This window comes from Alternaria conjuncta (assembly GCF_024043145.1).
Source record: "Alternaria conjuncta strain BMP 0040 chromosome Unknown scaffold_14, whole genome shotgun sequence".
Lineage (NCBI taxonomy): Eukaryota > Fungi > Ascomycota > Dothideomycetes > Pleosporales > Pleosporaceae > Alternaria > Alternaria conjuncta.
Genome location: NW_026250103.1, coordinates 756,709 through 778,536, shown reverse-complemented (window position 1 = coordinate 778,536; position 21,828 = coordinate 756,709). Strand labels below are relative to the sequence as shown.

Below are 21,828 nucleotides of genomic sequence, written 5' to 3'. Positions count from 1 at the left end.
GTCGGTTTTCCTCGTCGCTCGTTAGGACCGTCTTTCACTACAATACATACACTGCACACATTGGCTATTCCGGCACCGCACTCGCTCCTGCCGCAGCCAGCCATCACTCGTTGAAAACGGAAATTACGACCCACCGCCTTTCCACGACCTCGACCACCCCAGACACGCATCGTCCCATTCATGCGATCAGCAACCTCGTAGAGTCGCCATACGTATTCTTCCCGGGCCGAAAAGGGTTCCGCGCTGCAGCCCCACTGTGTAACAACAGCTGAGCTCGCATCCTCACGCAAATGTCGCTACCGCAGCGACCCGAAGAGTCGTCGCCGCCACGACGGGGCGAGCGGCGCCATGCACACCGCGACTCGCACCATCGCAGGAGAAGGACGTCCGACCTGGAGAATACGCGATCGCACGACCGCTCCAACAGCAAGAGCGGCACCCAATCCTATGCCCGCGCGCTTCCTTCACCCGGCACCCCCGTGCCCATGGAGCGCGATCCTATAATGCGAGGCCAAACCAATTCCACTGGGCCTGAACTGGGAAGGAAGCGCAGCCTCATCCGCCCCGAGCGCCAGCGAAACGACCCAAGCCATCCGAACTATCACTACCGCAAACACGCCCAGCGCATGGACGTCCACCCCTCGACGACCGGCAACGACCCCATCCTCGAAGACCACCTGGAAGCTGAAACGGTCAGCTCAGACAGTACCGATGTCAAGCCCCCACACCTGCGAAATGCCTCGGGCGGAGGTTACAATGACAAGCAGGCTCCCTTGGACGACGGGGAGCCGCGGATACAACGCAAGCTGACACGGAGCGAGACGATGAAGGCGCGCGAGAAGCAGCGCCAGAAGGAGCAGGACAAGCTACGCCCACCTAGTCTGTGGAACGTCTACTGCGCCATCGTCACCTTCTGGTGCCCGAACGCTATCCTGAAGTGCTTTGGAAAGCCGCAGAAGGCGCAGCAGCGAGCCTGGAGAGAGAAGGTCGGACTCGTCAGCATCATCATGCTCATCTGCACGTTCGTTGGATACCTTACATTCGGTTTTACGGAAACCGTCTGCCCCTCTGGCGGCAACGCTCGTCTCAGGACGAACGAAGTCGGCGGTGGATACCTCATCATCCACGGCAAAGCCTATGATCTCGCCCAGTCCAAGCACCCCCGAGCCCGCGGCGTCCCCGAAGACGCAAACGTCCTCTTCGATCTCCCTGAGAAACACGGCGGTCAGGACGCCAGCTTCTTGTTCCAGAACGTCAACGGAGCCTGCAAGGGTCTCATCACCGAGAAGGAGAACTCTGGAATCCCCACAACCGGCAACGGAGACCTGGGTTGGTATTTCCCGTGCCGACTGTTCAACCAAGATGGATCGACCAAGCCCAACACCACCTTCTTGGAGTACAACGGTTACCTCTGCCACACCTCGGACAAAGCTCGCAGGGGCTTCTACAGCCTCCACAATGCTGGTGATGTTTACTACACCTGGGAGGACATCCGCAACAGTTCCAGGAACCTGATGGTCTGGGGTGGTGATGTACTTGACCTGAACTTGCTCGACTGGTTCAACCGAACCCAGGTCAACATCCCACCTCTATTCGACGAGATCCGCCAGAACCCCGCTGTTCGCGGTGTGGACGTCACGCGTGCGTACTCGTCGAGCTATGAGAAGCAGGTAGCTCGTTGCTTCACCGAGACTATCAAAGTTGGCTCCATCGACACGGAGAGCATCGGCTGCATTGCCTCCAAGGTTGTCCTTTACGTCTCGCTCGTCTTCATCTTGGCTGTCGTCATGGCCAAGTTCGTCCTCGCTTTGATCTTCCAGTGGTTCATCAGCAAGAAGTTTGCTGCTACCAAGACATCTATTGGCCCCGCCGATTCCAAGCAGCGAAAGCAGCAGATCGAGGAATGGAGTGATGACATCTACCGCCCACCGCCAAAGCTCATGGATCCATCGTCCGGCTCTGACCGCAGCAACAAGCGTGGCAGTACCTTCTTGCCACAAACTTCGAGGTTCACCAGCCCCTACTCGGTTGACAAGAACGCAAAGACCCGTGCCCCGCCCACAACCATGACTAGCCAGAGCACAGCATCTCGTGTCCTCGGATCGAACGGTGGCATGTACAAGCAACTCAACGCCAGCCAGGGCACTATGCCCATGGATGGAAAACACAATGCGGTATTTACGGCACAGGAATCTCGATCTAGCCTACTCCTTTCCGGTAACACCGATACCAACCGTTACTCTAGCGTCGAAGGTTCCGGGCCCGCAGGTTTCACACACGAAGCAGTCGTGCCTCAGCCTCCTCCAGAGTGGCAGCCTTTCGGATACCCATTGGCTCATACCATCTGTCTTGTCACCGCCTACTCTGAAGGTCCCGAAGGTCTGCGAACTACACTCGACTCCATTGCTACAACCGACTACCCCAACAGTCACAAGTTGATTCTCATCATTTGTGACGGTATGATCAAGGGTCACGGTGAAGACTTGACAACGCCCGAAGTCTGTCTTGGTATGATGAGGGATCACGCGGTATTGCCCCACGAGGTTCAAGCGCACTCGTACGTCGCAGTCGCCAGTGGCTCGAAACGACACAACATGGCCAAGATCTACTCGGGTTTCTATGACTATGGCGAGACGACGCGCATTCCCGTCGAGAAGCAGCAACGTGTTCCGGTGATGCTAGTGGTAAAGTGTGGTACACCTGATGAGGCCAAGAAGTCCAAGCCTGGCAATCGTGGAAAGCGAGACAGTCAGATCATCCTCATGTCGTTCCTGCAAAAGGTCATGTTTGACGAGCGTATGACGGAGCTTGAGTTTGAGATGTTCAACGGTATCTGGAAGATTACTGGCATATCGCCTGATTTCTATGAGATAGTCCTCATGGTGGACGCCGACACAAAGGTCTTCCCTGACAGCTTGACGCACATGATCTCAGCCATGGTAAAGGATCCAGATATCATGGGGCTCTGCGGCGAAACAAAGATTGCCAATAAGCGGGATTCGTGGGTCTCCATGATCCAGGTGTTTGAGTAAGTGCATTTGCCGTGTCTGACAATCGCGCCACTAATCATACTAGATACTTCATCTCCCACCACTTGGCAAAGTCATTCGAGTCGGTCTTTGGTGGTGTCACTTGCTTGCCCGGTTGTTTCTGCATGTACCGCATCAAGGCTCCCAAGGGCGGTCAGAACTACTGGGTCCCGATCCTGGCTAACCCTGACGTCGTCGAGCACTATTCGGAGAACGTGGTCGATACGTTGCACAAGAAGAATCTGCTACTACTAGGTGAAGATCGTTATCTGTCGACGCTTATGCTCAAGACGTTCCCCAAGCGGAAACAGGTTTTTGTGCCGCAAGCCGTTTGCAAAACCACTGTACCGGACGAGTTCAAAGTCTTGCTGTCACAGCGCAGACGATGGATTAATAGTACGGTCCACAACCTGATGGAGCTTGTGCTAGTGCGAGATCTGTGTGGCACCTTCTGCTTCAGCATGCAGTTTGTTGTGTTCATCGAGTTGATCGGAACCCTGGTCCTCCCGGCCGCCATTGCCTTTACCTTCTACCTAAGTAAGCCCCCGTACCCCATCTTGAGATTCTGGCTTTGCTGACCACGTCCAGTCGCTATCGCTATCAAAGCCGCCATCCTCCACACCGAAGCTCCTGTCATACCCCTCATCCTGCTAGCGCTCATTCTTGGTTTACCCGCGGTTCTTATCATCGTAACGGCTCATCGATGGTCTTACGTCGCCTGGATGTTCGTCTATCTGCTGTCACTGCCTGTTTGGAATTTTGTGCTTCCGACGTATGCCTTCTGGAAGTTTGACGACTTCAGCTGGGGAGATACTCGAAAGACGGCGGGCGAGAAGACGAAGAAGGCAGGACTGGAGTATGAAGGAGAGTTCGACAGCAGCAAGATCACGATGCGCAGGTGGCATGACTTTGAAGCAGGTAAGGAACACAACTTCTCGCGATAATGCAGTCACTGACGTTGGGCACCAACAGAACGAAGACTCAAGACACCAGCGGCGACATCGGCTGGCGGATGGCCACCGCAGCAACAGCAGCAGGGATACGATCAGTACTATGATAATTGATTTCGCAATGAGGCGTCGCGTAGGAGCGGACTGCATATGTACTACATGATTTGCTGCATTCCTGGGGTGTTCGTTTTAGCAGGCAATTTCTGTCATGGTTTATGAGATGGTGGCATTTCCACTTCGCCGTCGGGGTCACGTAGGCACCTCGCACTAGTAATACATTCTTACGGCATGTCGTCAGCTCTCGCGAGACACGGCATACCGATGCTGAAATACCACTTTGATGAATGACCTCGCATCAGTGTTCCTGTGCTGTTTTGCAGTCTCAAGATCCGCCCTGTGCGCCCAGCGCCCCCGCAGGGTGGTTCGAGTTTCGCTGGAGCGATCTGTGGCGTGCTGTCGTGGAGTGCCAGCACCGTTGTCCACAGGCAGAACGGCAAGGGGAGACAAAAACGGCGTTCGAGCCACAGTCTGGGGAGGCGCGGTGGGAACAGGCGTCTGATTTGCTCCACGAAATAGCCGTGCAACCGTGGGCCGGCGCTCAGCACGTCACCCAGAAGATGCGCTTAGCGAAGCTGGTGTGCTGTCTGTGTCCCAAAAGAGGCCTGACAAGAGCAGATGTGGACGTGGGTGTGTAATGGTGGGTGGCCACTGCATTCTCGTCGCCGGGCCTTGGCTCCAGAAGGTTGTCGTGTTGGCAGTGCCATGTGAGTTGTATCACGGTGCGTGGACACGCCGCAGCCGCTTAACCCTGAGCGCCTGGTGACAGCGTGGAGTCGAGCAGCGTGAATACACAGATCTAACGTCTGGAGATCTGAGAGATGGTGGAGTCGCTAGTCAGGCTTGGGGGTGGGCTGTCCGATCCCCCCGTGTTCAGACTAGAGGGCCCGCGGAGGAGGGCTCGATGGGCATATTCGACGACGTGGAGCGTGGCATATATATCTGACGGCATTGGAGCTTCAGAAGCCGTCCCGACGCGCATAGCCATATTCATGACCGTCACCCTGCCCTGCCCTGCAGCCCAGCCCAACTCTCCCGCAGCCAATACCCGACTGTGACTTGCCAGAAGCAACCCCACAATTAGCCTGGACGTACCTCTGTCGCATGCAGCGCCTGGATAGCCAGGTCGAGCGCCGAACGCGACCCAGTCAGCCTGCGAAGCGAAGAGCCTAGCCAGTCAGCCCCTGGGCCCTGGACTTGACTGCTGCATTCTGCCTGAGCCTATGCTTCGGCCTAGTCGCCTCCCCCACGCCAGACAAGCCTATACCTTGCGCCCCAACGCCTCTCTACAACTACACCAGCCGACCATTTCGTCGCAGACCCAACTGCCCCAAGAACCTGCCTCGGCGGCCCCGCTGCACTGGCTATCAGGCGGATAGCGGGCGTCGATGGCCAGCATGCACAACTGGCCCGCGCCACACTCCACCACACATCCCACAACGCCGCCGCACGCCCACCCGCCCGCTGGAGACTGGCCGCACTCACCCAGCGCACTGGCTGCTGCTGTGACGCTAGCGACCCTCTCCGACAGCAGACCGCCCGATGACGACGAGGACGACGGCGACGACGATGACGATGGTGGGGGGATATCGCTAGAGGACTACCAGCATTTCATGGAAGCCATGCCCGAGTCGCATCAGGCAGGAGCAAACAGCGACGATGGGGACCCCTCGCTGGATGAGGGAGGCACGATAGAAGACATGTTTGGCTTCGGGCCAGTCCATCCATCCTATGTCACATACAACGCGTTCGACATGTTTGCAGGCTCCAGCATACCTCAGCACCACACATCCACTACACACTTCATTGCGCCGGTCACCATAGCAGGCAACCTGCCATACGGTACTGACCTGTTACTTGAGCCACCGCCAACACTCAACGAACCGCACCTGAGTATACAGGACCGGGCGGCCTTTTGTCCTATTACGTCTTACTTCCACCGCTTCTACGGGCAGTGGAAGCCCGGTGTTGTGCCTGGTCTGGATCTCATCCAGCTGCCGGATTTCATTACCCGAGAAGATCTCAAGGGTGATGAGTATGATTACCAGGGAATTGATTGGACCGCCCGCAAGACTACTAGGGCTTCGGTACGGAGAGCAAGGTCGCAACATGAGCGTCAGCGGGTGCCTCATAGTGTGAAGCAGGTTCGCAAGGTATGCATAGTACGAAGAAGTGTTTTCTTGCTCCAGCTACTCTACACCCTGAAGAGATTACTGTTTTCTACAGGACCGAATGATGGAGAACACGTACATCCCTCCAGGGTGTGGTATTGTTGGGGGACAAACGAGCTTCTTTATGTCTTATGAGGTTCACTGGCTAACTAATTACAGCACGTCCATTCAACGCCCAACACAGACAGCTTCTTCCAGTTCCGAAGGATCAACACCAGCCCCCGTGCCTTTGTTCCTCACTTCCAGCTGCGGAATGTTCTGACGGCCACATCTCGCAATGATATCTACTATGCAAAAGGTCACCAAGTACTCCACACAGACGCAGAAGGTACATCCGAAGACGCCGTCGTTGACCTCAGCAAACACCTGGCTCCCGATGCATCGATTACCACTATCGCTTCCCACGGCGACGTACTCATCGCCGGTGCTTTCGAAGGCGAGTACGCCATCACCAACCTCTCCTCAACCCACGGCTCGCCCTGCACGTTCGGCCGCACCACCGACTTTGCAACCGACACAAAATCACGCATAGTTAATCACATGCACCTCTTCCCCTCACGGCGAACCTACACCCCACAAGCCGTCCTCTGTTCCAACGACCACCGGCTCCGCGTGCTCGACTGCGGCACCAACACCTTCATCCACTCGTTCCTCTACCCCGCAGCCGTCAACTGCTCGGCTACCAGTCCAAACGGACGCATGCGCGTCGTCGTCGGCGATTTCCAAGAAACACTCATCACAAACGCCGAAACCGGCCAGCCCTTCGAAACGCTAAATTCGCACACCGATGACGCCTTCGCCTGTGCCTGGGCCGACGACGGCATCCACGTCGCAACCGCCGCGCAGGACTCCACCATCGTCGTCTGGGACGCGCGCTACTGGGAGAAGCCGCTCGCCGTCATGAAGAGCGAACTCAGCGTTCCGCGTTCCCTCCACTTCTCGCCCATCGGCTCCGGCCCGCGTGTTCTCGTTGCCGCCGAAGCAGACGACTTCATTAACATCATTAATGCGCAGACGTGGGAGTCTAAACAAACGTTCGATTTCTTTGGCCCCGCGGGTGGTGTGTCGTTTACGCCTGATGGACAGTCTCTTTTCATTGCGAATGGCGAGAGGAGGTTCGGCGGTATCATAGAGCTTGAACGCACGGGCTGGGCGGATAAGACGGGGAGGAGGGGTAGTTTCGATGACGAGATCCGCGATGAGATTGTCGTGGATTGGGCGGGTGATGAGGCGCTAGACAGCGATGGAAGGGCTCTGGCAGGGGATGTGGCTAGAAGGAGAAGGCATGTGGACTTGAGTGATGTTATCGTATAACGTCGCTTTGTAGATGTGAACCAGCTATTTGGTATCTTGGGTGGGAAATAATCTTTTGGCGTTTTTGTCTTTATGCGGAGATGGATGGACTGGGAAGATACCACGGATTGGGCGGTCATTGGGCGGTCATGGTTGGGTATTTAATCTAGCATCGTAATTATCACCAGCATCTTACACTCGTGTTGGCCAGCTGTGCAGTTCAACTTCCCCCACGAAGACCTGACGACGGGCTTGTGAGTTCGGATGCACGACTGCTTGCTTGATCAATGTGGTGTCATTACTCTTTTTCATTGCTAGCTAAAATCCTAGGATATCCATACGCAGTTGCATCATCGGCCTATAGTCTTCTTACCCTGCCTAGCAGATCCAATTCCCATCCTCGTACTTGTGACTCGCCGCAACGCCTAAGAATTCGATTTTGCTGACCCACATAACGCCATCAAATGCATTGTTTGCGTTTCGTCCCTGTACATACGACAAGCTTAGACGAGCAGAACAGCGTTCAAGCAACCGTCATTTTCGGGATTATCTTAGAGGTACGAAGTCAGCTACGTCTCACATGCACTTCGTACAGTCAGAACTTACTGGTAATTTGCGCATAACGACCCCAAACTACTTTTCCTCCAGCAGTCACCAAACCAAGTTCAGATACGTTGACTTCGATGATAGTTCCCTTGGTTAGGACACCGAGCTGGGTGTACATGGGCTGAGATACGAAGTCAGTATATGTCTCACATGCACTTCGTACAGTCAGAACTTACCTGTTGGGGGTTCTTCTTTACTGAAATAATCGGCAATTGAACCGTGACGTTCAGCTCAGGGTGCGTAACGTTGGCCTTCTTGTAACGCAGACCCATAGGCCTGATGAAGCGCTCGTACTTCACGGGGCGACGGGTGAATCCTGGTCCGACGAATGTGGGCTTCGTGATCATGCGTTTCCAGCTCTTCTTCTTGGTCTTCTTTCCTGTCTTAACGACTGAGAACATCTCTTCCTCAGAAATACCCTTGACCTTCGGTAGGGGGACAGAGAAGCGTGCTGCCTTCTCGTTACGCTTCTGTTTGATTGCTGAGGAAAGGGCCTTTGCGTTCTTTTCGTTGCTGCGGTCTAGGAGATATGCGGGGAGGGCGTCGGTGGCTGGTTCCGGTGCCTCGTTGGATTTGACGTCTAAGAGATCGGGTTAGCGTATGCTTCATGCCAGTGTGTACAGGAACACTTACTCCTCTCCTCGTGTGCGCGGATCTTCTGCTTCATCTGAATCTTCTCCTTGCGACGCTTCTCAGCGTATAGCTTGGCCCTCAGACCACGGAAGTTTTGCGCCTTCTTCGAGGCATTGTGCCCTTCACGGGCAATCTTCTTCCGTTGTCGCTCGTCATGATCGAAGCGCTTTCCGTGCCTGGTGTGAGAGAGTTAGTTATGTGTTCTTGGTGTTGAGGTGTGAAGCGCAAAGCGCAAATCGCGACGCAGGATTGGTGCCGAGGAAGGCGATGCGAGGTGCGAGATGCGAGATGCGAGATGCAGGATCGGTGTCGACGTACTGCTTCGTAAAGCGCTCGATATACTCGTTCTGAGGCATAGCGACTCCCTCTGTATGTTGTAAGGGTGGTGGTAGTGAAGTGGAGTCTCTTCCACCAGCCGCCTTGCCTCCAAAAAGTTCGGCACTAGCCCCCACTAGCGCGATGCGGGATTCTTCAACATCGGACTCCCGCAACACCAAAGATGCGTTCTTCGGCAGCCACCCCAGCCATTGCATTTCACAAACCTCAGTAATGGCCCTATTCGCCCGCTCCGCACGCCATGCGCTCTTCGAATCGAGAGCGATACTACAACCGACGATCCGCCGCGCAGGCATAACAACCGTATCGCACAACCTCGACACATCGAATACGCCCGAGCCGCTCATCCAATCCGGCCACCGCATATCAGACGAAGCCAAAGAGCGCGCTCAAACACCACAGCCTCTCCCTAAAGACGCCCCAGCCCCCGCTTCCACAAACGACATCAAAGCCTCACCAAACGCCCGCTCAGACATCCTCTCGCAGACCCTCACACCCTCCATCCGCAAGCTCCTCCCCCTCCTACAATCGCAGCCCGCACATTACATAACCGCACATCTACATGGCCGCCCATATCTTCTCACTCGCGGAGATACGCTTCGCCTCCCCTTCCAAATGCCACATGTACGACCAGGCGATGTTCTGCGTCTGAACCGCGCTACACACATTGGATCGCGCGACTACACGTTGAAAGCCCCAGAGCCCGTCAAGGGCAACGCAGATCGTGGAAAGAAGGTGTTTTATTTGGACGAGCGGTTATTCACATGCAGAGCGCGGGTTGTGGGTGTGGAGACTGAGCCGTTGAGGGTGGAGGAGAAGACTAAGAGGAGACGGAGACATGTCAAGCATGTTACGAGCAAACAGTACTTCACAGTCTTGAAGATCAGTGATTTGGAGGTTAAGAGTCTGGAGGAGTATGAGGCTGTGTTGGGGCAAGCGGGTAAGGAGAGTGTACAATAGTGGTGGCGTCGAGAGGCGGGATGCGTCGTTGAATGTATCATATGTACCGACAACACGAGCATGTCAGCCTCGGGGCTGTTACGTGAATGCGATATCTCAGGAATGGGAGTACGATATCATGCTCGTATTCATGTCTAAGTGTACATTGGGTATATGCGATCCCGGACGCCGTTTATGCTTTGCCTACTCATCATCGCTGCTGGTAAGATCGATCCGACACTAGTGCACCACCTGCGCTGCATAGAAGTCGGGATATTGGTTCTGGATCATCGAGGTGACCTTCTCCACCTCCTCTGCCAGGCCTGTGACGTTGGCATCCCACTTCCGTAGCTCCTTGCCAACAACGCGCTCTGCGTGTCCTGTCTTGCGCTCGCCACTGGCCTCGCCCTCAAAGAAAACATATCGGTCAATCTGGTCGATGTAACCGGCAAGTCGGCCTTGCTCCAACATCTTTGCCGCGTAGTCCTCGGCCTTCTCAGCGTCGATGCCCAGTAGTTCACCCAGCTGATCAAATCCGATGTTGTTGTATAGCTTCGATGCGCCGAGCAAGTTGTGTTCCAGGATAGCCTTGTCGAGCACAGTCAAGCCATCAGCGGCCCGGGCGAGATGGTGAGGCTCGAGCTTGGCGGAGAAGGCGTTGATCTCGGCAGGTGTGAGGAGACGGTTCAGGAAGATCTTCTCGAGGATGGCGTAGTCGTCGGCGGAACTGGCTCGGTCGTCTTTGTACAGCTTCGCCAACATCTTACCTCGTTGCGGACCAGCAGGAGCGAGGACTGCACAGATGATTGCTTTCCCAAGGAAGTTGTCGCGCTCTTCAGCGTCCACAACTGGCTCGTTACTCAAAGTGTAGTATCCTTGGGCAGCATCAAGAAAGGACCGTTGCGAGTCGAGAATGCGGGCTTGACTCAATTGGAACATGACCTTGGTAGCCTTGTCTTGTACGTTGAAGATGATGTTCTTGATCTTGTTCAGATGTGTGAAGGCGCTTGTTGGATCGTCTTCCTCCAGGTAACACCGCACTATCCGGATCCAGACCTGCGCCTTGTCATCCGCGGAGACAGACTTTTGTGTTGACTCAAGGTTTATGGTCGCGAGCGTCTGCGCTGACCGTCTGAAGTCATCGTTCTGTTCGAACGCATCCGCCAGAGCATGCTTGATCTGAGTGTCCTGCTCCTCATACTGGCCCGCGCCCTTGGACTGTAATAGTGTGATGACCTTCTCTCCAACTTCAATCCTGGCGTCGGGTTCCTTGACCGTGCGGAACGCATCTACGAAAGCAGCGAGGAGTGGCCGCAGAACGACTATGCCGAGCGAGTCATCGAGGAGAGTTTGTGCGTATGCGTTCAGATCGGCGGCGACATTGGTGGATGATTCTATGATCTGCTGGAGGAGAGCAGTGTACTGAGAGGGCTTTTCGCTGGCCGGTGCCGCCTCAATCTGCTGTAAAGCCGAGGTGACAGCTTGTGAAGCCATTGTCGGAGGTTTGGATGAGCTGGATTGGTTGAGAAGACGTTTAGGGCTCGACCTGAGAAGATATGGGAGAATTAATGGTGAGGACAAGAGGATCACTCTGTAGCTACAAACGAGATTCAGTTGTGCCTGTTGGTTGTTGATAGGCAGCAGACGTGGGGCAAGCGCGACCTCTCCAGAGCTGCATTATCGATAAGGGCTTGGCACACTAGTGCGGAAGCGCGTCGGGGAAGAGCGCGCCCCAGTTCAGTCGATCTTTCATCATCTCTACCAACTCACCCCAGGCAACGACACACATACACTCGCTACCATGAACGGCATCAAGACAGAAGCCGGAATCAAGGCGGAAGGCGACATAGGCTTCATGGACGATGACTTCTACGAGGACACCGGCGAGATGAGCATCAATAAGGACAATCCTCAACAGGATGTCTGGCTCACGCGTATCCCAGACTGGCTCTACGAGGCAGTGTCTAAATGGGATAACGTCGCCGACGGCAACGACAACGATCAGATACAGATCGGCGAAGTCCTCGCATTCGCGACGACGAGCGGCATCGACAAGGACAAGCCTATGCGCGTCTTCCTCGACGATCGTTGGCGCGCAAAGTCCAACTTACCCTCCGCCTTCCAACTCGATCCTGCAGCCGCTTCCGAAGCGCAACTGGGTAACACATACATCTTTACAGAGAAGGATCTGCCAGGGTTCAAGGGACAAGGCTTCGGCTATGGGAGAGGCCACGGAGGCTATGGTGGTGGTGTACAAGATCCGAATGCGCGCGTCCAAAAACGGAGCAAGTACAAGAAGGCGATCCCCAAACAGACTGCCCTCGTCGGCCACGCGACACGGCAGTACAACGCGAATCCTCTCGAAACCAAAGAGTTCAAGGACTTCAGCGCCGCGCGCATCAAGCAAGCCATTCAAGGCTCCTACACCACCACCATCATCACGAAAGACACCGAAGTCTCTGACGTCAACAACTCCATCACCCTCAACAACCGCTTCAAGAACTTCATCAAGCCCACGACCAAGGCCAAGTCACAGCAGAACAAGGCGGCTCGTATGGCTCGTTCCGACCTCATCGACGTACTGCACCAGCTGTTCGACGAATACCAGTACTGGCCGATGAAGGCTATCAAACAGCGCACAAAACAACCAGAGCAGTATCTCAAGGAGGTGCTTGGCGACATTGCGCTGCTTGTCAAGTCTGGGCCCTTTGCGAGCAACTGGAAGCGGCAGGCCGTCTTCGACAACCAACGCGATACTAGTAAGCAAGCAGAGGCAGCTGCGCCAGAGGGTCCGGGTGATGGCGACTCAGAGGGCGAGGACGAGATGGAGGATGTAGTCTAGAACAGTGTGGTGGGGGGGGGGGTGGTTGATCAAATTGTTGCGTTGGCGATACCCAGTCCGTGAAGGAACATACACGGCGCCATAGAAAGGAGCTTCATCATTTTCAGGTTTATTATACTGCATGCTCCCTCGAGAATGAACAGTATTAATGTGTTCCAGCATGTCAACGTACTACAGCGTATGCGATCAGAGTGTAGAGGTCCTATCAACTGATCGTCGTGGCAATGACGGCATCTTAGCGACTAACGTCCATGACTCGAGCGGACCTGGCCGACCCGCTCATCTCACAATCTAACGGTCATTCCGACTCCGCCTTCTAACTCTATCGCTTTTCAATCTGTACATATGTTATCCTTTTGATACACTCTCTTCATTGTCAATATACGCTCAGGCTTCCAATTGCTCGCACCCAAGAAGTGGCGAAAAAAACTTTGCATGACCTCCATCTTCCTGGAATTGCACGCCAAAAAGGTGTCATGACACCACAAAAGCAAGAGCAGAGCCACTGGTTGGACAAATACGCATCAAACTATGCCGAGTGGAAGCTGTCAGAAAATGCAGATTGCACCCAGCTGTTCAAGCGCCCTCTCGGGCTAGTGGAGACTTCTTTTGACTCCGATGGCGCGTATTATGGTGGCCGGGCAGGTATGTAGGATCTTCAGAATATCTTATATTCATTTCTTGATGGTCCAAAGAGAAGTCTACTCGTCATATCGAGCATGGTTGAAACGCAACTGACTGTGCAACAGACATGACGGCCCTTTTCACATTAGCAGTCCAACACAAGCTCTCGAAATCAGAGCTTAGGCGCAGGATAGCGCTTGCCTGGACTTCTCTTCGCCTTCAGCACCCTCTACTCTTGTCTCGAGTGATCGATGATCAAGAAACAGGAAGACGAGCCTTTGCCGTCGATGTACCCAATTCTCAAGATTCTGCCATTCAAGATGTGGAGAAGAATATCGTTTGGATCGAAGAAGCGTACGAGGAAGTCAACGAGAAAGACCTGTACCACCACGCCTACAACGTAACTCGCATCATTGCACCCACGAAGTGCCTATCAAAGTTCCATGTCTTACCTTTGCGACAACTTCCAGACGGAACATATGAGCTGCGCTTCCTCATCGTGATTGCGCATCAAATATCCGATGGTCTATCCGCGTACAGCTGGTTCAGCCATTTCGTTCGCATTTTCAATCAACCATCTCAGGACATCTTAGCAGAAATTGAGTCGGTTCGTCAACCTCAGAAGATCAAAACAGTCCTGCCAGCCGCCCAGGAAGACCTATACCCACCGATTGCAGGCAACAAAGCGAGACAGCGCTGGTTCTGGGCGCTGATCAGAGTGCTGAGACACGTGAAGAAAGGAGGACTACCACTCACCTTTACGAATCCGCTGCGAAGGGAAAAGAGGTTAGAGGAGCCAGTACCACTCGAACCCAAGTTCAACAAGATCTTCGACTATAGCCCTTCGACTCGCCCTCCAATGTCCTGTGGCCATGTATCCGCATCCCTTTCGCCCGCCGCCTCAGCACGTCTGATATCCCTATGCCGATCCGCAAACGTCAGTATAGGCGCTGGCTGTTTCGCTCTCGCCGGCCTAGCAATGATGGCCATCCACGAAAAGCGATCTCCATCAACCACCCACCCTCCATTCACAGCCTCCTTCCCGCTAAACCCCCGCGCCTTCTTCGTGAACCCACCACCGCCCGACTCATGCATGCTAGCCTTTAGCGAGGGCATAGTAATGCCATTCCTATCCTCCGACCAACCTGTAGAAGGACGCTTCAAGCTAGTAGCAAAGCACGCAAACCGCGAGTTAAGAGTCTACCAGAAACGTCTAAAAGGAAAAGGAAAGACGGGTACAGCAGGTATACTAGACAAAGGCTCACCAGGCCGCCTCCTCGCAACAGGCTACGTCGCGCAGATCGAACGTGTGGAAGCGAAACTCCCACCGTGGCGTCGCTCACCTTCTTTCCAAAATCCACAAGGCTCTCTAGCACCTAGCACAGCAGGGTTCGGCGCTACATGCGGCGTCTCTTCCATCGGCCCTCTAGCTGCGTTCTTCAAGCGCGGGACGTACGATGTGAAGGATCTGGGGGACAAGGACTTTGCTGCGGACTTCCGCGACGTGAAGATTGGAGTTAGAGCGAGGGAGGACGAGTTTCTGGTTGGCAGCTCGACTAGTGCGGAGGGGATTGTGGGGTTCGGCGTTAGCTATGATCTCAACTCTATTAGTGCTGAGGCGGCGGAGGTGTGGAGAGAGACTATCGAGGGGCTGTTGGAGGGGAGGGAGGTGGCGAGGTTATAGATAATGGATAAGGAGGTGAATGCGAAGGAGCTTGGTTTCTTCTTGTGTTATTCGACAGTGTAGCGGCAGACTCGGCGAGAAGGTAGCGAATATTGCATATGTAGAAGCGCCATCATACGCGGTCTGTATGTATATGTTGACTACCTCGCATAACTTGTGAAAGCAAAGATGGCGCATGTTACACCGCGCCGACTCCTCGTTCGCTGCCGTATTTGGTACTGAAACCACTAACACGGTGGGCAGCTCTTGTCCAATTTCTGTCACTCTTGCATATACCACGTCTGTGTATCAACGTAGAAGGACGTCTTCACGCAATCATACCAGATTTCCTCTTTCCACTCTTTTCGCCAATCTGCGATGGTCCAGTCTTTCCTCTTCAAGTACATGAGATCCGGATCCCATAACTCGCCTACAGGGCCCGTAAATTGTATATTCGACGTGCCAGCCATTATATCGCGAACGGCATTCGGAAGCCCTACTGGCAGATGCCACGGCAATGGAAAAGTACAATGTTTCTGAGGGTCGTGGAGCCATGACGTAGGCTGCACGCCGCTGCGTTGGGCTTGAGCGAGCATGGCTTCCTGCATGGCTGCTGCACGCTTGAGGATCTCAAACGCGTGGACTGTTTCTTGCGTACTACCATCGATGACGAGTTGGTAGGCATCAATTGGCATTCCATATGAAGCCAACGAGAGGGTGTTTTCAATCCATGGGACAATTACGTCCACGCAAGTGCGCCCTAGTATGTCTGGGTCGTCAATACCCGGTTCTGATACCAGAGGGAGCAGATTGTCTAGAAGGCCGATGCGATGTTCGATACGTAAAGCCGAATTACTCTTGCAGAAGTCTATGAGTCCACGCGCATGACATGCAGGACGAAGCCTAGACACACGATCCTCGTTTAAGACGATCTTGCGGAGGTTCAGCCATTGCTTCGGCGGGATACCATGTACTATAAGGTGTGTTAGTATACTAAAATATCCAATAGTGCCTTGGTATGATAACGGCACTGCGATCGGGCCTAATGAGTTCAAAGGAAGCTTGCAACAAGAAGAAAAAAGGTCGACTTACGGTAGTCGATAGCTATAGCAGCGGCAGAGAAGTAGCATCTACTATTGCTCAGAGAAAGATGATATAGCTCCTCATGCACAGCACGTGGTGCTTGAGGATCTTTCTGCCTACAGAGAAGGCGCTCAATGCGGGACAGATCTTCATCTCGAGGTGTCCACCATGAATCGGGCTTCCACGAGAGCAGGGCGTTCAACGATCCTTCCTTGAAAAGGTTTTCTTGGTTTAGAGCGCACCCGACAGGACATACTCCTTGGTCGAACACTCCACTCGTAAGCTGGGCGAACTTCTCTGGATTGCGGTTGTTCGCGCGATTTAATGCCAACAGCAGGGCATCGATGCATGCTTGATTGGCAACGTCGTTTTTCCATATCATTCTCATCAAAGGCGCCCACACATCACGTCGCCGAGTGACTGCATATGGTAATATGTCGCCCACAAATGTACCCATGTTTGGATAGCGCGCCTCGATATCGATAAAGTCAGAGTCTTGCAGCAACTCAGCCACGCAGACTAACATGCGTTGTCGCTGAGTTTGAACCAAGTCTGTCACTGGAGAGTAGCGCGGCATTAGCGAGACCTCTGGATAATGATATAATGCAAGACTTACGGCAATGAAGGCGAGCGACCTTTGAGCGCAATCCCATGAACTCCGGAATGTCGTACATAGAGCATCGTGTACTAAATTTGGCTTTCTGGAAAGCGACTTGTTTCAGTTCTGCCGCTGCGATTTTACAAGCCACTACTAGACCGAGGTTCTCTGCGCGCGCAGCTGCATACCGGTAGCGCAACCTATTCGTATCCTTGTTGTACTCGTACGATCGCCTGCCCTCCGCATAGTATTCGTAGATGATATCGCGAAGTTCTCGAGGTAGGCGGAATAGCGGAGATTGTAACTGCGTGGAGTAGGTGTTCTCTGCCGCGGGCGCAGACGTCGATGGATCTTCACCCCAGTGGGTAGAGTTGCTCGTCGACATATCTGAGGACGCAGATAGCATACAGCATATGCGTGATAACTGCAGTAGTGCGATTTCAAGGAAGCTTATACAGCGTAATATGACTCTTTCTTTCCTTGGATTTTGTGAATGCTTACACTCGACATACTCACTAGCGGTTCGCGCTGGCTGGAAGGACCAGAAATGCAGTAGTAGTGACTCACCTCCAGAACTGCGCGTAGCCACCAAATGACCAGCCAGGCTCAACAGATAACATTACAAGCTGAACCAACACAGTCTGTTGCGATGACACAGAGGCGCAATAATGGTGAGTCAGTAGCAGGCGTCCACGGGTGGTAACGTCGAACCGGTCTTCCCGTAAAGCTACGAAGCTTCGACTCATACCTTTCGAACAGTGTGCATCATAGTAACGCAAAAAAGATACACCTTTGCGACCAGTGAGGCATGTTCTCTGGCTTCGTAGATGAATGTCAGAGGCCTGGGCGCCATCAGCTCAGGGATATTGACTTTGGTTAGCGTAGGTATGCCAGGATTGATGACGTAATGCGCAACTAACAAGGGTTGTCGCGAAAGTCATTTGCACCATGATGTAGTACAGATTCATCCTCATATCTATCGCATATTCAAAAGTCTACTTGAATCTCATTCGATTCAACGAGCCACGTACCAAGTTATGTGTCTCTTGACTACATCGTTACTCGGCCCTAGTTCCTCAGGCATTACTGGTCCACGGTACCTAGTTAGCACAAATACTCGATGTCTAACTTCCCAATGCAGTTTCCCCTACCTCCCGAGGCCCTCTACTCTGTCTTTCGCGTTCGATCGTGAGGGTCTTTTCGCCCGAAGACCTCTCAGCTGTTTCTAAGGAAACGCCTCACTCTTAGAAATAACAACGCCTGGCAAATGCATATTCATCCGCCGGATCAGATTCTCGTTCCACTGACCACGGCTGTCCCGTATCTCAATTATCTCCAAGCCCCTTAAAGAGGCGAGCTCGCCCTCTAGCCCCATGACCATACTCCCCACAGCTGTCCTAAGTTGCATCCTCTTGATAGCCTGTAGTTGCTTCTGGCCGGTATGATGAAGTAGCTTCCATGTATTGGAACATGCTATCCAACCCGTCATAGCAAAGACGTTGAGAGTGTAAGGCAGCATAGCGGTCTCTGTGTTTATCTGCGAGCAGCTTCCAAGGAGAGCGAGAAGATGTCGCTTGGGGCCGGCTCGGTCCCTCATCGCTGTTCCTATCATCTCTATCGGATGATTCATACGTAACACATACTCGTAGATGATGTTACGAAGCTCAGGTGGAAGACGGAGGAGAGGGGAGTTTGCCTGGTTCTCTTGGGTTCTGTCAGACTGTAAGTAAGTTGTAGCGGATGTGCGAACTCTTGAACTCACCGACGTATGCGCTCAGCATGCGAAGTACTCAGGCGGTTTATGTCCTGAAGTTCTCCTGAATCCCCCATGAAAACTCCGTTGATTTGATTTGGTTGGTTGAGTCTATTGGATGTATTGATTGCCGACCAAGGTATGGTAAGGTGTTCTCGATGAAGGTCGAAGGCAGAAGACTGGCAGATTAATAGGTAAATGAAGGAGCTGGACTAGATGTGCACGGGCTTATGACATTTACAAGCAATGTACGATCGCATGAAATGACCTGACATCATAGTCTACCTAGGTATTGAAATGTGCGAGGCAAGCGCACCTCACCGAACGCAACCAAAGCGATTGACCTGTCTCCCTAACCAGTGCTATGACCACTGCAGAGGTTCCAATGCGTATGGCGACACAAATATAACCTCGATATCACCTGCCTGGCCTTTTGCAACTGCAGCTTCCGCTTCTTTCACACGAGCAAACTCCTTCTTGGTGCTCCATAGACCCCTAAGCTCTCCCATATACAGTTTCTTCAACCCCTTGCATCTACCCAGGCTCCTAAGCACCATCTTCAGAGCCTCGCTTCCACTCTGAAACGCGCCCCAACTTATATCAACCATAATCATCGTCATGGCTTCGAGCTGAGCATGTTTGCGCGAAGCGACAAAGCGATCGAGTTCAAAGACGTTGTTAAAGGAAAACAAGTTCTCGGAGTATACTAGAGTAGCTGTTTCGGAGTAAATTTGACGACAGACGCGCGGTAGGGCGATGTTGGCAGGTGTTGACCGGAAGACGTCGTTATCGCTGTTGAGGTGGCGCCATTCGCGGGTGCCTCCGTGCCTAAACATTGGTGTATGAAGTCAGTGAATGTCTCACATCGTACAGTAATATCTCTTACCCACGGTGTATATACCGGCCGCCTCCCAAAGCATACCTGAAGATCTTGTTTCGAAGTTCGGCGGGAAGACGGAGAAGGGGAGAGTGTTGCGTGTTGGACTTGACGCTTTGGATGATATCAGCTGTATATAGATCTTCCGCTTCTGAATAACTCACATGGGGACGAGGTCTTTGGGTGTCTTCCGCAAGGAGACGAGACCGCCGCGAGTACGATAGACGCGCTTGGAAGACTCCGTGATCGGTTTGGCAGGACGCTTGCGCATGTTGTAGCGCGCTTCAGGGACGGATAAAGTGGCCTCCGCAGGGAGCGTAGAATTATCCATGGTGGTGGCAGTTCCAAGTAGAGACACAGAATGGATATATCGAGGTCAAGTCAAAAGGGGCCGAGCTGAAGTACCAAGGGGGGCTTCTTGAGTACGTCAGCTGATGTCTCTAATAGAGTGGACCATTCATCGTGCAGTAAGGCAGCCATAGCTGCAGAAGCATGTGTCAGTGCATAGGAGTGAATAATCGTCGCACTTGACACTGTCTGTGCTCGTTCACGCGCCTAGTCGCTTCAATTCTTGTTCAAAGATTGAATTCTTTCCTACCACACTTTCTCCACTACCTGAAACAATTCCCTGAACATACACCGAGCCGTTCGGTCACAAACCCAACTAAAGTAACTCCAATCGAACGATAAGTACCGCAGGCGCAAGACTACTCATGGTTTCTCAAACCCACAAGAAGTGTGATCAAGCAAGCGCCTCAAGTAAGAAGACGCCAGTCGAAGAGCAAAAAAAGGATGGCTTATTGGATCTTTCACAAACGCCAGACCATCTTGTGACGATGTAAGTAAAGACCTCAACGATCCTCATGTCTCTCTAACAGTACTTAGTGCCCAAGACAACAGTGTGAACTCTCCTCTCCTGCGACTACCAGCCGAACTCCGCACAAAGATATGGCACTACGCCCTTGGCGGAATAATTGTGTATCCCAATCTCAAACGATTGAGATATCGCAAATACGGCTCTACATCGACAGGTCTCTTCAAAAGCAATCTAGGGCAGCTCAGCCTCCCTCGCACCTGCCGACAAATCTACTCGGAGGCCGCTCTAGTATTCTACCACGAGAATACTTTTGCTTTCCACGATTACAAAGCCTTCAAGCGTTTTCGAGATCGCATCCGAAATGCCCACTTCGCGATGATACGATCCATTTCCGTGAGGACCATTGGCGCTCTTCTGACGTTTCAAAAAGAACTCATGGAGGCTGACAGGTCTCAAGCCTCCTATCGATACTCCAACAATCTTAAGGAAGAGTTTCTAAACTACTACGATCATATGGAACAGGATCTGCGATGGATCATACGACTGGTAATTCCGGATCTACTGTCAACATTTCCCAATTTACATAAAATCGTGATTGCATGTTCTTGTCATGCGAATGGGATTCAGGGAAAATGCAGTTTTGATACTCGAGTTTCGTGGCCGCCGTTTCATACAGAGGGAGTCGAAGTTGCGTTTCGTGAGTAGGGGCGACTCGGTACAGATTGTGGGGGCAGGACTCGATGGCTTCATGCGGAAACAACAAAGAGATCACTGTACACGCTTGGGTGATGAAGAAAATCGAGAGCGAAACGATTGGGGAAGATATGGCGGCTCAAGACTAGCTCAAAGAGCTCTCCCTCCAATACACACACTCTTCACTTGGCTCCTCATTTTACCCCACTCGTGTACGCAACGCATTAGGCCTGAGTTTTGCTGTCTCTTCACTTTGTCCAGGGAAGACCCAGCTTCTTCATCTCCACCGCTAACTGCAGGATATAATCGATACTCTCGCACTGCGTCTTCGCCTTGTGTACGTTATCACCCCACACGTAAATGCCATGTCTCTTCACAAGAATCGCGTACGAATCGGGGTATTTCTCCATCGCCTCCTCCAAACTCTCCCTCAAATCCTCTTCGTGCGCGGTGTTTTCGATGATGGGTATACGCAGACGGTCATAGTAGCCTAGGTTACCCTGCTTCCCTCTTCCCTTCGGTATGCCCTTAATCTGTTCAATCTCTTCGATCTCAAAGCACGCGTCTTTTCCGAAATCGCGCTCGACGAGGAGGGTTACGAGGACGGCCCATTGCGAGTGTGTGTGGATGCAGCAGCCGGCGCCGCGTTCGAAGGCTGCGAGGAAGAGAGGCGTGCACGCTGAGGGTTTAAGGACCTAAATGCTTCTTAGCCATCTTCCCATAGTCTAACATCGCGCGATATACCTGTGGTCTCCTCAAGTACTCCTTGCTGTTGAAGTCCATAACAAACATGTCGGTAGGCTTCATGAGCTCTTTCTGTACGCCGCTGGGCGCAATGTATATCTTGTCTTCATGGCGTATGCT

The 21,828-nt window shown here is 53.1% G+C and overlaps 10 protein-coding genes across 10 annotated transcripts; 5 read left to right on the top strand and 5 right to left on the bottom strand.

Moving 5' to 3' along the window:
* Positions 1-290: 290 nt before the first annotated feature.
* Positions 291-4,093, top strand: J4E85_008887 (uncharacterized protein; the record flags this gene model as incomplete). Its single annotated transcript, XM_051473111.1, has 4 exons — positions 291-3,028; positions 3,076-3,566; positions 3,618-3,947; positions 4,002-4,093. The coding sequence occupies 4 exons, from the start codon at positions 291-293 to the stop codon at positions 4,091-4,093; spliced, it is 3,651 nt and encodes a 1,216-aa protein (XP_051323331.1).
* A 1,340-nt stretch (positions 4,094-5,433) lies between these two features.
* Positions 5,434-7,521, top strand: J4E85_008886 (uncharacterized protein; the record flags this gene model as incomplete). The annotated part of the gene is made up of 2 exons (XM_051473110.1): positions 5,434-6,123; positions 6,367-7,521. The coding sequence occupies 2 exons, from the start codon at positions 5,434-5,436 to the stop codon at positions 7,519-7,521; spliced, it is 1,845 nt and encodes a 614-aa protein (XP_051323330.1).
* A 574-nt stretch (positions 7,522-8,095) lies between these two features.
* Positions 8,096-9,095, bottom strand: NSA2 (Ribosome biogenesis protein; the record flags this gene model as incomplete). The annotated part of the gene is made up of 4 exons (XM_051473109.1): positions 8,096-8,227; positions 8,283-8,686; positions 8,740-8,915; positions 9,058-9,095. The coding sequence occupies 4 exons, from the start codon at positions 9,093-9,095 to the stop codon at positions 8,096-8,098; spliced, it is 750 nt and encodes a 249-aa protein (XP_051323329.1).
* A 193-nt stretch (positions 9,096-9,288) lies between these two features.
* Positions 9,289-10,035, top strand: J4E85_008884 (uncharacterized protein; the record flags this gene model as incomplete). Its single annotated transcript, XM_051473108.1, has 1 exon — positions 9,289-10,035. The coding sequence occupies one exon, from the start codon at positions 9,289-9,291 to the stop codon at positions 10,033-10,035; it is 747 nt and encodes a 248-aa protein (XP_051323328.1).
* A 219-nt stretch (positions 10,036-10,254) lies between these two features.
* On the bottom strand, positions 10,255-11,508 carry J4E85_008883 (uncharacterized protein; the record flags this gene model as incomplete). Its single annotated transcript, XM_051473107.1, has 1 exon — positions 10,255-11,508. The coding sequence occupies one exon, from the start codon at positions 11,506-11,508 to the stop codon at positions 10,255-10,257; it is 1,254 nt and encodes a 417-aa protein (XP_051323327.1).
* Positions 11,509-11,815: 307 nt separating this feature from the next.
* Positions 11,816-12,856, top strand: J4E85_008882 (uncharacterized protein; the record flags this gene model as incomplete). The annotated part of the gene is made up of 1 exon (XM_051473106.1): positions 11,816-12,856. One exon carries the CDS (start codon positions 11,816-11,818, stop codon positions 12,854-12,856), a length of 1,041 nt encoding a protein of 346 aa, XP_051323326.1.
* Positions 12,857-13,332: 476 nt separating this feature from the next.
* Positions 13,333-15,164, top strand: J4E85_008881 (uncharacterized protein; the record flags this gene model as incomplete). The annotated part of the gene is made up of 2 exons (XM_051473105.1): positions 13,333-13,501; positions 13,633-15,164. The coding sequence occupies 2 exons, from the start codon at positions 13,333-13,335 to the stop codon at positions 15,162-15,164; spliced, it is 1,701 nt and encodes a 566-aa protein (XP_051323325.1).
* Positions 15,165-15,424: 260 nt separating this feature from the next.
* Positions 15,425-17,209, bottom strand: J4E85_008880 (uncharacterized protein; the record flags this gene model as incomplete). The annotated part of the gene is made up of 3 exons (XM_051473104.1): positions 15,425-16,116; positions 16,236-16,745; positions 16,843-17,209. The coding sequence occupies 3 exons, from the start codon at positions 17,207-17,209 to the stop codon at positions 15,425-15,427; spliced, it is 1,569 nt and encodes a 522-aa protein (XP_051323324.1).
* A 1,730-nt stretch (positions 17,210-18,939) lies between these two features.
* Positions 18,940-19,785, bottom strand: J4E85_008879 (uncharacterized protein; the record flags this gene model as incomplete). The annotated part of the gene is made up of 2 exons (XM_051473103.1): positions 18,940-19,405; positions 19,619-19,785. 2 exons carry the CDS (start codon positions 19,783-19,785, stop codon positions 18,940-18,942), a joined length of 633 nt encoding a protein of 210 aa, XP_051323323.1.
* Positions 19,786-21,212: 1,427 nt separating this feature from the next.
* Positions 21,213-21,756, bottom strand: MDE1 (Methylthioribulose-1-phosphate dehydratase; the record flags this gene model as incomplete). The annotated part of the gene is made up of 2 exons (XM_051473102.1): positions 21,213-21,659; positions 21,709-21,756. The coding sequence occupies 2 exons, from the start codon at positions 21,754-21,756 to the stop codon at positions 21,213-21,215; spliced, it is 495 nt and encodes a 164-aa protein (XP_051323322.1).
* Between the last annotated feature and the right edge of the window lie 72 nt (positions 21,757-21,828).